Below are 15,683 nucleotides of genomic sequence, written 5' to 3' on the forward strand. Positions count from 1 at the left end.
AATCTTGAATCGAGTACTGGCGCCCATCCAAACATGCATACACATGCACATACTAGGAGGAAGACACACATGCACACAGTCCATTGTGTCTTATTCTCACAGAAACGGTCCAAATCGTATGCCCATTTATGAACTGTGAGTTGTATGTTAAAAAGACACATTATAGCAAGGTTTAAATCATATTCCTATTGTGTTCACAAAATATAACATCAAAGGTGAAGAGCGCTGTACCTGCCGAGCCCAGATTACCCTCGGTGAGAGGAGAGAACCGGAAGAAAAAGATCAGTGAGTAACAGTGTTTGTATTCTGTAATCTAATCTCACGATTCTTAAATCATTCCTCTTCAAGAAGATGGATAATTATATACAAAGAAACAGCAACAGTTTATAGTACTGCTTTAAATAGTTTCTTTAGAAAACAAGACATCTAAATAGTTTCGCTTCACTTCAGACAATGCCAGCCTGGAAAGGACAGTATTTACCCACCCTTGCTCTCTCTCTCCTCATTCTCTCTCATCTTCTCTGTAGCTGATTTTGAGCTGACTCAGCTGCAGGATAAACTGAGGGAGACAGAGATGGTGATGGAGAGGATTGTGTCTAAAGCCAGCTACAGCTCTAAAAGGTTTGTTGTTTACCTGGCCTGCTCCTCGAACCTCTCTCATTTATTCTCCCTTCGGTTTTTCTCTCATTCATACTCTTTGCATATGAAAGAACATACAGTATATTCAAAGTTTAACTTGTTTATTTATTTTTTATAAGCGGGTCATACCTTTCCTACCTTGCACGGTTTTTAATGTCAAAAATATTGGATTGAAAAACAAAATCTGGAATTTTATTTTAGTGAATACAATCTGGATTGAACAATGTATTTACGTTACTATTACTGTATTTGTACTTTCAACTGTAAGGCCCATTGACTGAATGGGGTACCTGTAGTGAATTCTAACGCGTAGACCCTGACCTGTGGTGTGCTGCTCTCTCTGCAGGGTGACAGGGGTGAGTGCCGACCAAGAGGAGAGACTGCTTCTCCAGCTGAGAGAGATCACACGGGTGATGCAGGAGGGCCGCCTGGTGGAGGGGGTCGCCCCACCAGAGATGGGGGCCCAACACTGGGAAGGTATAATGGGATTGAACCCCTTTCTGGCCCTTTTTCTGCACCACACAACACCTATTATTATATGGGGACACTTCATTTGTGCTTATTTAATGGTAGTCACACCACGTGGCCCTTTTATTGCTTATATGGCATCATTAAGGACTGAATATGTTATCCACATTCAACAATATGGAGGTATACTGTACTGTATGTGCTCTAATTACAAAATGGCTGACGATGAATGGAAATGGAAACGTTATTAGGTACTGTATATGTATCCACGGTTGAATTACGTTTCCCAGAAGATCCCCATCCATGCTGGGAAGAGCCCTTCTGTGGATATGACCATTCCCAGGCAACCAGCACAGAGACGACCGACGAGGGTGGGGCTGACCAGAAGGAGGGTTGGGCTGACCAGAAGGAGGGTGGGGCTGACCAGAAGGAAGGCGTGGTTGACCATGAGGTGGGTGCTGCTGAGGATGATGAAGGTGGAGCTGAGGCAGGGGCTAATTTGAATACTGATGAGGAGGGAGCTGCTGATTTAGCCACTGGGAATGAGGAAGGTGGGGCTAAGTGTGATGTGGGTGGGACTGAGGTAGAGAAAGAAGGAATGGACCGGGAGAAGGGTGGGGCCAATGACAAGCTGGGTGTGGCTGATGAGATGGGCGGTGCAGAGGAGCAAGGGGAGGAGCTTGAGTTCACACTAAAGATGTCCATCGTGTTGGAGTGAGAGGAAAAGGATAGCGTCAACGGAAACGTTGACTTGCCGTTCTCGCGTTAGATGGAACAAGAAGCAGAAGAAATAACCACAAGGAAACACTATTGACTTTCCTAAATTCCTTCCTATACTTGGGAGAGAGGAGTGCGCCCTACAAACTTTAGTCTGACTACGTCTGTCTAGAAACATTTATTCCTAGCCTCTGAAGGCTTCAATACTGGATGGGCCCTAGCATGAAGGCTGGCAGTTATCCAGTCTGTAACAGAGTAGAGGAGCAAAAAGCTCCACCCGAGAAAGATGGTATCCCTTCTTCTCTTGCTAAGTGACAGTCTGAAGCAGAAGTCATACCCACAGTATTGTACCAGTGACTGGTTAAGGAGTCCACCATCGCATAATACCTTTGACACAATGTGCTTACAGTAAACTGACTGATTGGAATTGCATTGTGCTCCTACTGTCACAGTCGTGAATCACATCTGGACTTGAGGATGCTTTTTGTCCTAAGTGCAATAAACTGTCATTAGAATCAACGTGAAAATTATCTAGAACTTTGAGACCTTGGCTCAATCTGACATTTTTGTCAAAAATGAGTTCGTCACATATAATTGATCTTTAGATGGTTCTACATGTCTGTAAAGTTATTTTTTTGACATTTTTAAGTGAAGAAAATGAAAAACTAGAAAGTTCTACCTGTATAAACCCATTTGGACTTGGTGCTAGAAGGTTCTTTCAGCAATCCAATCACAAGCCTGAACAAAGAGACAGACCAATCAGGACACATCTTTGCCATCTCTAAGTATGGTCTAGGCTAGTCTAGCCAGCAGTAATGGCACGCAAGTAAAAAAACAACACTGTCAGAAATCTTAAAGTAAATTATGTTGTCACATCGTTGTTCAGTGATGACAGAAATTTGTCTGATCATGGGTTCTCACTATCTTGGTAAAAGTGTTATTCTATCATTTATGTATTCAAATAGCTACAGTTGTCTTAAGACTGAACATGTCTAATTCAGAAGTGTCAGAACCTATCTACAATGGCACCCCTCAATTATTTTTAAAACAAATGTCTCAGGATTTTGATGCTCTGCACTCGTTACCTTTTAAGGTGAGGACTATAATGCGTAATGAAAGAAGGATTTACTACAAAACAGTTCTGAGATCTGGGATGTGAAAACTTTTATCAGTATCTCAGAACTATGCTTTGCGCAGATAGAACCTTATAGTCCCAAGGTCACGACCTTGTCAACAGCATGTTGCCACGTCATTTCTACTAAGATTTCTTTCCTGCTTACTTCATGTCTATAATGCAACACTAGACCACTAGTTATGGTGAAGGAAAAAAACTCACTTTTATACACTATTTATACACTATTGATGAACCTGTATGCCAATGTTTAAAAAAGTAGTCACTGCTGTGGAATATCTCACTGAAATAAAATTATGGTTTGACAACAACCTTGTCTCAAGTATGTGTCAAACAAAAAACACATTGCCACCAAATGAGAAACAAGGTTTTATTACTTATAGAATTGAACATTCTACCAATAGAAAAGCAACATCCAATGTTATTAGCAGAAAGCATACAATTCACTTGTTTTCAATGAGTGGCATATTGTCACAGTACAGAATTGCCCAATTGTAGTTCAGTGAGAGCGGTGCTGTGTGGATTTGGTTTCTGGCAACTGCAGTGTGACAAGAAGTGTGTAATCATTCTGCGTCCTCCAAGTCTCAGATATCCATTGGCTCATCAGGTTTGTCTGCTGCAGGCTCATCTGCAGCCTGGACAACCTGAAGGACAGACAGAAGGACAGGTTAGCAGTGGCCCACATCACACAATCTTGATTGGCTACCGTTCAATGATAATGTGCAATTCCAACGTTGATGTGTTCAACAGCCAATTTTGTGATCTGAAATTTGTGATGTCATGTTTGTTAACCATTCTCTAATATTATATTTACATATACATATATTTAAGGGTGCGTTATACTACCCTGGATTCCAAATGAATTGTTCTGTTTCAGTGTGGATCCAGGCTAGCATTAATCCAACCACTTTCCTTAATGACATCCATTGTTAACTCCAAGCCGACTCCTACCTTTCTCTGTGGCCTCTCCTCTAGACCCACGAGGAAAGGAGCCACGTCATCATCGTCGTAGATGGTGAACTCCATGTCTTTCCCCACAATACCGATGGAGACATTCTGAAAGGCAGGGAGCGCTACTCAGTAAAGGCCTGGGTCGTGTTCATTAGGCACCAAACAGAAGAAAACAGACTAAAACAGGGAAGGACTAACTGGACTAAGAAATGCTCATTTTAATGTTGCAAAACATGTTATGTTGCGTGACCTAATGAACACAGCCCTGTACAGTTGGGAAGGAGGGCAATGACAAGTTGGTTGAGCCATAGCAGCTTACCTTAGTCGTGAGGTCCTGTTCAGCAGGGAGTGTTTCTCTGAGCCCAAGCAGACCATGCCTGACCAGCTCATTCAGATTACCTGAGTATAGACAATGCAATGGACAAAGGGATAAATGCAAAGAGCATGTGCTGAAATGTGTGTGTGAGAGATGTGCTACAGTGAACAAGCCTCAAACGGTATCTACTTTATAGTAAGTGTCTGAGTAGACATGTATGTTCCCTCAGGTATGTATTTGTAGATAGTACTTGTTAGAACTACAAATACAGTGGGTGTGTGTGGGTGGGTGCATGCTCTCACAGTCCAGGAAGGTGTTCATGTGTCTCTCTAGGTACGTGCGGGCTGACTGGGAGCGGGCGCCGATGGACATGGCTTTACAGTCGAAGTAGTTTGCAGAGGGGCAGGTCTGGAAGATATGAGGCCCCATGTCCTACAAGAAGAGATCAAATGGAGAAAATGACAGATGCTCCACATCACTAATTATTATTGCTTTAAGAATCACACTACTTATACAGAGTGTTACACCCCCTTGATCAGCATAACTAGTTTCTATCTACAGATGACAAAGAGAACTTACGTCGTAGCCAGCGATAAGCAGTCCCACACCATAGGGTCTTCTTCCATACCTCTGTGTGGGGATTTGGGTTTCTGAGGGACTGGTCAAGGGTTACATTGTCAACAGTCTAAAGCACACCACGCCAATTCCCAAACCTGACCTCACCGCTTAACTCATGAAAGCCCAAAGTGTACATTTTGACATTGAAACATTGATTGGAATATCAACCCCCCCCTCCCCCCGTGGTGCAGGCTTCTAGAGGTAAAAATGTGAAAACATGACTGAAAGGATACTACTTCCAATGAGAGTGACGAGGCGCGACACTGGGAGAGGCCTGTCAAACACGAACCTGGAGTCCAGGCATTCCTGCCTCATGAAGTTACTGTTGAGGAAGATAGAAGGGGAAATCTTGACACAGATTACAGTGGATACACTTTGCATACAAAGTCATGGTTTCTCCTAAATTGTATTTCTACAACTAGACACAAGATGTGTGTGTGTCGTACCAGAGGAGCCTGGCATCTGCAGTCAGCCCGGCAATAGAGATGCCAACGTGCTCATCAACATGGAGGATCTTCTTCTGGTGAGCAGCCAGCTCAGACTGGGCTCTCTGTGGAGAAACACATACACCAGTGTCAGAGCATATGAGCGGAGTGGAGCGGTGAGAATCTCAGCTCCTCGCTCACGGAGTTGTTCACCCCTCCGCTCCCCCCGCTCAAAGCCACATCAGGCCAGTCCGCTCATTATCGCTCAGCGCTCAACGCAGTTTGCATCGCGCTCCACTCAAATCGCCCCCGCTCACTCCAAAAAAGGAACGAAATCTGCATGCATTTTACTTTTAGCTTAAACCACAGCCTTACTTTATCTCCCCGAATTTGTTGCATACAGACTCATCTCGGATTATCCATTCTGTCTTGAAACGGGGATCTAACACTGACGCTAAAATGAGATGTTAATCAGTATAGTATATTCCATAGCGAATTGACACGTTGTTTGCCAATGTTTCTGCAAAAGCAGCGATGCCCATTGGAAGTGCAGCGTGAGTGTAATCGGTGAGCAGGGATTTGATTTCTGTGACAGCAGGGAGGATCATCCCCAGGTTCCCCAGCTCCTTCTGCATTTTGTCTGTGAGGTCTGCTAGTGGTGTCAGCACACGGACAAGGTGCGTCAGCTGCGGTACTTGATTCAGGGTGATGTTAGCAACATTAGACTTGAGTTTGTTTTGCCATAACGGGTCTTTTTGGAACAACCGGATGAACGACTGAATCATCCGCAGCTGGCTGCTCCATCGAATGGTGCAGGCATTTGTGGGGCGGACACCTAATTGGTCGGTTTCCTCTGTGCTCTTGCGTACACTTTTCACCAGGTGCCCGACTTTCACTAACAGCCTATTAATGTTGTCGTGCTCGTTAACGGCGTTTTTGATCGCCAGCTGAAGCATGTGAATGGGGCATCTCAGATGTAAATTTGACAAAGTAAAGTACTGATTTATCATAGTTTCTTGGGGTGGGGGGGGGTGTAGCCCGGTTGAGCTGCGCTGGCGAAGTGTTGCATCCCTTCGCGTTCTCCTTTACTCAGCGGTTCATAGTCCATGAAAATCATTTTTAAAAATGCTACATCCAGCTCTCTTTTTCTCTCCCTTGTTATGGTTGGGCCTTTGCCTGCAGTGAATAAACTTTTGAATTCCTCAACGCTTTTCTCTTGTTGCTGCTGCTGCTCCTCGCTCTATAAAATACAAATTCTTGGACGACACAAATTAAATTAAACAGATGGATTCTGGGTCAGGCTTGAGCATGCTTCAGACTCTTGGTGTGAGCGAGCGAAATTGGAGCGGGACATAGGGCGACGCTCCGTCCTTTTAAAAATCCGTCCGCTCACGCTCCACGCTCGCTCCCGCTCCACTCCGCTCATATGCTCTGACCAGTGTCACGCAACAGCCCATTGATAATCACTGCAAGTGTGGAAAGTACCTCAGTCAAAAGTAGGTACTACATGTAGTACAACTGTGGGACAGCCACATTTGTATTTAATCTCAGGGTATCTTAACTGGCCTGGCACACCGGAGATGTAACTTTTGCTGAGGGTGAAACGGTCCTATTAATTTAAATTAAACATGGGCGTAAGAGCTCCGGCTCTGTGCTACTCAGCATAAAATCGCCCTCTGGTTCTATTTTCAAGATTGCGACGTGTGGCTCATGTCCACATCCAGTGTAGCAGGTAAAAAAAATAATAACTTTTTTCCTGACGTCTCAGTGTAGCTCCTTTGTAACTCTTGACAAAATAAAGCTGTCACAGTGTAGAATAAAACTGGGATGTTACTGGGAAATACCTTGAGAGCAACCAGGACTGCATGGGTTCTGGACTTGAGCCCCACTGTAGCCGAACCTTGTTTCACCGCCTCCATGGCGTATTCGATCTGGTGAATGCGCCCCTGAAACAAGTGCATTGATAATGTTACCTTATTTGGGAGACACTGCAGGGAACCTCATTACCCAAACATTTAGAATAATTTTAATGTCCGTTGAGTTATGTTTATGCAATAGTGAGTACCTGAGGAGGTTGAGTTATGTTAATTGTATAGTGAGTACCTTATAAGGTCGCTTTCTCGTAAGGCAACATGGCCCTTACCTGAGGACTCCATACTGTGACATCGTTGTCGTACTGGTTACGGAACTACAGAGAAGTAGAAAAAAATGCAGTAGTGTCAATGTTTTCACGGTATATTTGTCAAGAAATACACATTACATGTTTTACTTACGTAGTTATCTTGCATTGCGATGAGTTATCTACCAAAAAAAACACCACGACACAGAATGTGTTTGTCACCCTAGAGTATTCTAGACTAAGGTATTGCATTGCTATAAATAAATTATAGCACCAACTAGGAAGCAACCTTGTGGCTTTGTTTACAGTCACCTGGCATGGGAGTGCACCCACAGAATTAGTAATTAGAATAGGATCTCTATGTGTACACCTCTCATGACGTCAAACACGTTTGAACGTTTCAGAGGTAGGTATAACAACTAGCTACATTTGTTCAAGCAGCAAGCATTTGGAAGACAGCACCTAGAACAGCCATGCAATTTAAATCTGCCTTTGACTGCAAAGAACAATCGCATTCGTTAAAGTTGGGTAATTTTTTTGCCAGTCAAAAAACGAAAGTGAAACAATCAACATTACGCTGGCTAACGTTAGCTAGCTAACACAGCTAGGTAGCTAACTAGCCATCTAAAGTTAGCTAACTAGTTAGTTATGTTACTAGTTTTGTTACTGTAGCTAGCTAGCTATGCTGGAACGTTTGTATTTAATCTTATTGATATAGTTAGCCATTAAGACAGTAGGTAACTATCTAGCTCGTGCATAATCATAAACTTCCAGATTCCATGCTATATTTTATGCTTACTCACAGTGCACTCGTTTCCTCTGTTGTGCTCATAGACTTGTGCTAAGCTAGGCTAGCTAGTTTACTATCCTTTCAACGAGTGATAGCTAGCTATATGCTCTAGCTAGAATCCTTAATTTTACATTAATTATCAAACACCTTTGCCATGGAATGAATTGTATTACTTAAGCAACATTCGCGTTTGAAACATCAAACAAAAGCCATGTTTTATTCATTCTTACCATCTCTGCTGTTGCCTGGTGAACTGTGACTCTGGATTGATTTATTTTCCTAAATCTGTGACGTAAGGCAAAGCAGTAGATCTCAGATGTCCATCCAGTCGATTAAAATTCGAAATATAATCAAAGATTGAAAACGTTAATAGTTTTTAGTTGACCAAAGACTTGCAATTTTACTGTTTAATTCAAATGATTCCTGTCAATTCTGAAAATGAATTTAGATTTTTATTAATGTTAAAAATCCATTCCAGAAAGTTGATTTGAAATGTATGGTCCTCAGAACGTTACAATAACTGGAATAACATACTTGCAGTAATAAAAGCAAACAACGTTTTGTTATAACATTTATTTTTCTGCAATGACAGACATAATTGCAGTGTGCCTCGATGAGCACTGGATGGCAGCAGTAAATTGGAAGTTGACACAGTAAACTGATACTGTGTGTGTGTGTGTGTGTGTGTGTGTGTCCACTTTTTTTTTTTCTTTGACTGGTTGGCTTTGACAGTTACTTCCTGGTGGAAATCGTCAATAGGATTCATTACGCTATACATTGTCTTTCTTATTTTATGAAGTATACTACAGTCTCTGTATAGGGGACTTTATGGCATAGGTCAGGTAGTCATGTTTTTCCTCTATCTTGCAGACCTGTCCTGACTTGAAATAGCGATATTTCAAGTCAGGACAGGTCTGCAAGAGATGCTTTGTATGAAATACAGTCGTGGTCAAAAGTTTTGAGAATGACACAAATATGAATTATCACAAAGTCTGCTGCCTCAGTTTTTATGATGGCAATTTGCATATACTCCAGAATGTTATGAAGAGTGATCAGATTAATTGCAATTAATTGCAAAGTCCCTCGTTGCCATGAAAATGAACTTAATCCCCAAAAAACATTTCCACTGCATTTCAGCCCTGCCACAAAACGACCAGCTGACATCATTTCAGTGATTATCTCGTTAACACAGGTGAGAGTGTTGACGAGGACAAGGCTGGAGATCACTCTATCATGCTGATTGTGTTAGAATAACAGACTGGAAGCTTTAAAAGGAGGGTGGTGCTTGAAATCATTGTTCTTCCTCTGTTAACCATGGTTACCTGCAAGGAAACACGTGCAGGCAAGGATATTGCTGCTAGTAAGATTGCACCTAAATCAACCATTTATCGGATCATCAAGAACTTCAAGGAGAGAGGTTCAATTGTGGTGAAGAAGGCTTCAGGGCGCCCAAGAAAGTCCAGCAAATGCCAGGACCGTCTCCTAAAGTTGATTCAGCTGCGGGATCAGGGCACCACCAGTGCAGAGCTTGCTCACGAATGGCAGCAGGCAGGTGTGAGTGCATCTGCACAATATTTTTTTAGGATGGCCTGGTGTCAAGAAGGGCAGTGAGGAAGCCACTTCTCACCAGGAAAAACATCAGGGACAGACTGATATTCTGCAAAAGGTACAGGGATTGGACTGCTGAGGACTGGGGTAAAGTCATTTTCTCTGATGAATCCCCTTTCCGATTGTTTGGGGCATCCGGAAAAAAGCTTGTCCGGAGAAGACAAGGTGAGCGCTACCATTAGTCCTGTGTCATGCCAACAGTAAAGCATCCTGAGACCATTCATGTGTGGGGTTGCTTCTCAGCCAAGGGAGTGGGCTCACTCACAATTTTGCCTAAGAACACAGCCATGAATAAAGAATGGTACCAACACATCCTCCGAGAGCAACTTCTCCGAACCATCCAAGAACAGTTTGGTGACGAACAATGCCTTTTCCAGCATGATGGAGCACCTTGCCAAAAGGCAAAAGTGATAACTAAGTGGCTCGGGGAACAAAACATCGACATTTTGGGACAGCATGCCAGGGCGGATTGCAGAGGTCTTGAAAAAGAAGGGTCAACACTGCAAATATTGACTCTTTGCATAAACTTAATGTAATTGTCAATAAAAGCCTTTGACACTTATGGAATGCTTGTAATTATACTTCAGTATACCATAGTAACATCTGACAAAAATATCTAAAAACGCTGAAGCAGCAAACTTTGTGAAGACCAATACTTGTGTCATTCTCAAAACTTTTGACCACGACTGTACAGAATTCCTTTGAAAGGTGTTTTATCACTAAGGCCTGCTGGGTCAGTCAGAGCTACAAAAAATAGGTATTGTCAATTCAATATTGTTGAGCTGCCATCAAATTAAACCTGGATATTTTGGATTCTGAATAGACAAAATGACTCTTGAAGGAAAACTAACTACACCAAAATGAACTTGCATCACTCCAATCAAAGCAGGGATAGGCCTAACAACAGTATAGGCTACTTTTGAATCACAATGTGCAACATGAACATCATGGTCATGACACGTGCTCTGTAAGCCTATTATAACAGCAGTGAACACAGGTGAGTGTGGTATACAACATGAACAGGCACATGGATGCAGGGTTTATTTGATCACTCTTTGAATCTCTCTCTCTCTCTCTCTCTCTTTCTCTTTCTCTCTCTCTCTGCTCACCCCTGTTTTTTTTTGGTTGAAACGGCTGGACACTGAGAGCCTAGACTCTGTTAATGATATCTGATGTACCCTTGATCTGGGGGAGATTAATTAAAGGAGCTGTGCTGACGAGCCCTCCTACCCTGCCAAGGCAGATGCAGTGGCGGCCATTACATCAGCGTGCCTCCTTTGTGATTGAGCTTCTAGGAGCTGTGCTGAGCTCAGCATATTTCACCAGGGCTTCATTTAACTCTGCCAAATGGCCCCCTTTTAATTTTTCAAATGGAAGAGTGGCCTGAGTCACTCTGTGACGGGTCCAAGCTACGCTGCCGGTCCTCACACGCAGGGAAGGAAGAGGAGGAGGGCGGAGGTGTTTAAAGGTGTAGCGTTATGGGAAGACGTAAGCAAGGCTGCTCACCCAGACCAAGTCTCGGAAAATAAATATGTCAGTTCATTGTCAACTGTGCTTAGCTATCTCAGTCAATGGCACAACAGTGTGTGTTACCACAAATCCCTAAAAATTGTCTCAAAAAATTGGTTTGAATATGTTTTTGAAACTTTTGGGGTTCAGGCCCTTTGACCCTCATCACTAAGGTCATTGTCATCACAGACAAAGTCAAGCATTTTCATGACTTGGACTTCAGAGGTGCATCTTAGTCCTCCCAGCGACTCACTGGAGTGAGAGATGATGACTTCAGCGTCAATGGTGTACCTGTACGTGCCTCCAGATATGGGATTGCTTGAGTATCTGGAGTGACTAAATGTGTCTAAATATGTCCCCATCTCGCACCACTGTTGCTTAAAATAGGCCAGCGATGTGTTTAGCCTGGGAATCAACTGGACTAATGGGCCGGTCTGCCAAGTGTGCATTAAGCTGGCAGGTACCACGGAGCGGGTCAAGGGTCATCAACAGCACACGGAATGAACGGAAAGCCCCCCTCAATAGGTTTTATGAGTATGTATACATATTCATTGACTTTTACATTTCCCACCAAATGCCAGGACACGCAGCAGCGGGTGTGGGGGGGTGGGGGTTGAGAGTCATGCAGAATCTTGCCATCCGTTTCCTTGCGTTTTCCCAAAGAGCTTACACAGCATTTTGGCGGTAAATGGCTGAAAAGGCTTCTTCTGTCTCAAACCAGGAAGAGCACATTGTGGAGCACTTACTAATATCAGAGCCAGATAGATTGCCTCTTCACTCAGCCTTTGGATCTAACAATAGCTAGCCAATAAGTGGCGAACCTCATATGCTGTGTCACACAATTATACAGCTTGATCCCCTAGACTAGAGAAACGCATGCAGCAATGACGGAAGTTGACTGTTTGAGTGAAGACACCAGGGTTAAAATGTCCAGCCTCCTAGATATATAGTCCCTCTCCTCACACAGCGCTCCTCATTCGTTCTCATGTCTCGTTTTCCATGAGACAAATGCTTCCTCATGAGAAAAAAATGCCTCCTTATCTGATGTTTTCTGGTTTCCCCTAAAACATCACTACTGTAGATCATTTCCAAACATTTTCAATTTCACAATTTTCAAGCCCCATAATACATTTCGAGCTGGGAATCATGTAATCAATAACATTTTACTTTGATGTCTATGCACTATATGGACTTCAGTACAGATTGTCTCAGTACAGATTGTCTTAGTATAGGGGTCTGGAACCTGCAGGTCCAGAGCCACATTGAGGCTCTTTAACTGCCCCTTTGTGGCTCAGTGGTGATCTATAATTAGTAATTTGATCTAATCAATACATTGTACAATGCCTGATTTAGATTCATGTATGTAGATAAACAGCCATGTTGGCTCTCCTCTGAATCATCAGGCCTTTGAGGTTCTGACTGAAAGCTGTGATGGCTCTTCTGTGCGTGATGTGTGGTGTTATGTGGGACACTCTAATGCTGGGACATAATGTGTGTTTTGATGTGCTATCGTTCCATGCTGCTCTGGTTCTGATCTGACAGGTGTGACTGGCAGGCTCTGGCCTCTGGTCCTTCAGTGTCCATCCAGCCTTTAGAGAGAGGAGGAGAGGGTGACCATGGCTGAGGAGAAAGTCCAAGCTATCCCCTTATGGGTAGTCCCCGCCTCCTCCCCCTTTTGCCTGTCAGCCATGTTGTGAGTGTGCGGTCTAATCGGAAATCAACGGGTGGTCTCGGAGGGGTCCATCAAGCAAGATTCCACGGCAGGACTCCGTTACATCAAGGGCAGGATGATCTAGGGAGGTCTTTTGACGTGTCAGAGTGAATTACTCCAAACAAGTGTTTCAAGCCCTCAGGTGCTTTTCATGTGTGACAGCGAGGATGTTTATCACAACTGTAATTTCCTGGAAAGGTTACTCATATCACTGGTGAGAGGGGAAGGTGGAGTGTTATCCTCAGATAAATAGAAGCTTTTCTCATTGAGCCGTCATCATTCTCATATCAAATCATCTTATAGATGTCCCTGCCTAATGTAGCACCTACTTCTTTGTGCTTTCTTCACATAAAGGTTCTTGGCTTTTCGAACAAAATAATCACACAACAAGCACTGACAGACAAAACGCAACTCTCCCAAGTTAATGTAGAAGTCTTGATCATTCTCTCCATACCGTATGACAAAGTTAATTCAAAACGAGGTGAGATCTTGCATGGAGCCCCAGGCCGAGGGAGATTGACAGTTATTTTGTGTTTCTTCCATTTGTGAATAATCGCACCAACTGTTGTCACCTTCTCACCAAGCTGCTTGGTGATGGTCTTGTAGCCCATTGCAGCCTTGTGTAGGTCTACAATCTTGTCCCTGACATCCTTGGAGAGCTCTTTGGTCTTGGCCATGGTGGAGAGTTTGGAATCTGATTGATTGATTGCTTCTGTGGACAGGTCTCTTTTATACAGGTAACAAACTGAGATTAGGAGCACTCCCTTTAAGAGTGTGCTCCTAATCTCAGCTCGTTACCTGTATAAAAGACACCTGGGAGCCAGAAATCTTTCTGATTGAGAGGGGGTCAAATACTTATTTCCCTCATTAAAATGCGTTTTTCTGGATATTGTTGTTGTTAATCTGTCTCTCACTGTTCAAATAAACCTACCATTAAAATGATAGACTGATCATTTCTTTGTCAGTGGGCAAACGTACAAAATCAGCAGGGGATCAAATACTTTTTTCCCTCACTGTATGAACTGGTCTTTCAGCCTTTATGGGTTGGGTATGAAATGAGAATCCTCAGGAATGTGTCCTTAGTCAATTTGCTGTGAAGCACAGTATCTTATATTTTCCTCAGACTCACTATAGTTTAACTCATCAACAATAATACTGTGTTATAAATAGGGTTGCAAATCCCAGTTGGAAAATTCTTGGAATCAGCAGGGAATAAGCCGAAAATCCGGGAATCTGTCACAATCGTCGTATACAGAAGAGGACCAAGGCGCAGCGTTGCAGACGAACATACTCTTTATTTAGCGATATATTGACAAAATAACCAAAACGATAACGTGACAGTTCACGGTCTAACACAAACCAACTCGAAACAAGATCCCACAACAAATGTGGGAAAATAGCCACTATAAGTATGGCTCCCAATCAGAGACAACCAGCCACAGCTGACACTCGTTGCCTCTGATTGGGAACCACTCTGGCCAACACAGAAATACAATACCTAGAACCCCGACATAGAAACACAACACATAGATTAACACACCCTGGCTCAACATAACAGTGTCCCCAGAGCCAGGGCGTGACAGTACCCCCCCCCCCCTAAAGGCGCGGACTCCGACCGCGCCAACTAAATTCCACAGGGGAGGGACCGGGTGGGCACTCCGCCTTGGCGGCGGATCCGGGCCTGATCCCCACTCCCTCTCCAACCCCCCCAAAGTACCCCTGGTCCGGTCTGGCCCCGCTGACCGGAGCTGGACTGCACACTGATGGAGCGGATTGCTCTAGCTCCGGCGTAACGCATCTGACCGGTGCCGGACCAGGCACCAGTGGAACAGGCACGGGCCGTGCCGGACTGACGACGCCCACCACTGGCTTGGTGTGGAGAACAGGCACGGGCCGTGCTGGACTGACGACGCACACCACTGGCTTGGTGTGAGGAGCAGGAGCGGGCCGAACCGGGCTGGCGACGCGCACCATTGGCTTGGTGCGGGAAGCAGGAGCGGGCCGGACCGGGCTGACGATGCGCACCCCTGGCTTGGTGCGTGGAGCAGGAACGGACCGGAGCAGGCTGACGATACGCACCCCTGGCTTGGTGCGTGGAGCAGGAACGGGCTGGACCGGGCTGACGACTCGCACCCCCTGGCTTGGTGCGAGTGGCAGGAACAGGCCGGACCGGGCTGGCGACGCGCACCATATGCTTGGTGCGGGAGCAGGAACAGGCCGGGCCGGGCTGGCGAAGCGCACCATAGGCTTGGTGCGGGAGCAGGAACAGGCCGGGCCGAGCTGGCGAAGCGCACCATAGGCTTGGTGCGGGGAGCAGGAGCCGGACGGGCAGGGCTGGCGAAGCGCATCGTAGGCTTGGAGCGTGGAGCAGGAACAGGCCGGGCCGGGCTGGCGACGCGCACCGTAGGCTTGGTGCGTGGAGCAGGAACAGGACGGGCCGGGCTGGAGACTCGCACCATTGGCCAGGTGCGGGGAGCAGGAACTGGCCGGACCGTACTGGGGACACACACCACTGGCCCTACGCAGGGATCTGGAACGGGCCGGACCGGACTGGTAACACACCCCAGTACCTCTCGCCGTGCCTCTACACCTTCCTTCCCCTCTTCGACCAGTGGCCCCCGTAACCTGGCGGCCTCCTCTGCCAACCCGCTGGGCCGCTCTGTCGCGGTCTCCTGCTGCC

At 45.0% G+C, this 15,683-nt stretch overlaps 1 protein-coding gene and 1 long non-coding RNA gene across 2 annotated transcripts; one reads left to right on the forward strand and one right to left on the reverse strand.

Annotated features, from left to right (window-relative positions):
• The first annotated feature begins 208 nt into the window (after positions 1 to 208).
• Positions 209 to 1,106, forward strand: LOC121540919. The gene is made up of 3 exons (XR_005995566.1): positions 209 to 285; positions 528 to 621; positions 986 to 1,106. It is a non-coding gene; the product is annotated as an uncharacterized LOC121540919 (long non-coding RNA).
• Positions 1,107 to 3,312: 2,206 nt separating this feature from the next.
• Positions 3,313 to 8,485, reverse strand: LOC121539987 (proteasome subunit alpha type-1). Its single transcript, XM_041848640.1, has 10 exons — positions 8,406 to 8,485; positions 7,410 to 7,454; positions 7,111 to 7,212; positions 5,288 to 5,391; positions 5,075 to 5,163; positions 4,803 to 4,873; positions 4,526 to 4,655; positions 4,227 to 4,306; positions 3,908 to 4,012; positions 3,313 to 3,600 (listed from the first exon to the last, which is right to left on the reverse strand). Exons 1-10 carry the CDS (start codon positions 8,406 to 8,408, stop codon positions 3,541 to 3,543), a joined length of 789 nt encoding a protein of 262 aa, XP_041704574.1. The 5' UTR covers positions 8,409 to 8,485; the 3' UTR covers positions 3,313 to 3,540.
• Between the last annotated feature and the right edge of the window lie 7,198 nt (positions 8,486 to 15,683).

This window comes from Coregonus clupeaformis, chromosome 26 (assembly GCF_020615455.1).
Source record: "Coregonus clupeaformis isolate EN_2021a chromosome 26, ASM2061545v1, whole genome shotgun sequence".
NCBI classification, from domain to species: Eukaryota; Metazoa; Chordata; class Actinopteri; order Salmoniformes; family Salmonidae; genus Coregonus; species Coregonus clupeaformis.

Coding starts and splice junctions, on each gene's coding strand:
- LOC121539987 (XM_041848640.1), bottom strand. Junction 4,307..4,525: donor CATGAACACCTTCCTGGACT/GTGAGAGCATGC, acceptor GTCTATACTCAG/GTAATCTGAATGAGCTGGTC. Junction 4,013..4,226: donor AACAGGACCTCACGACTAAG/GTAAGCTGCTAT, acceptor CCTGCCTTTCAG/AATGTCTCCATCGGTATTGT.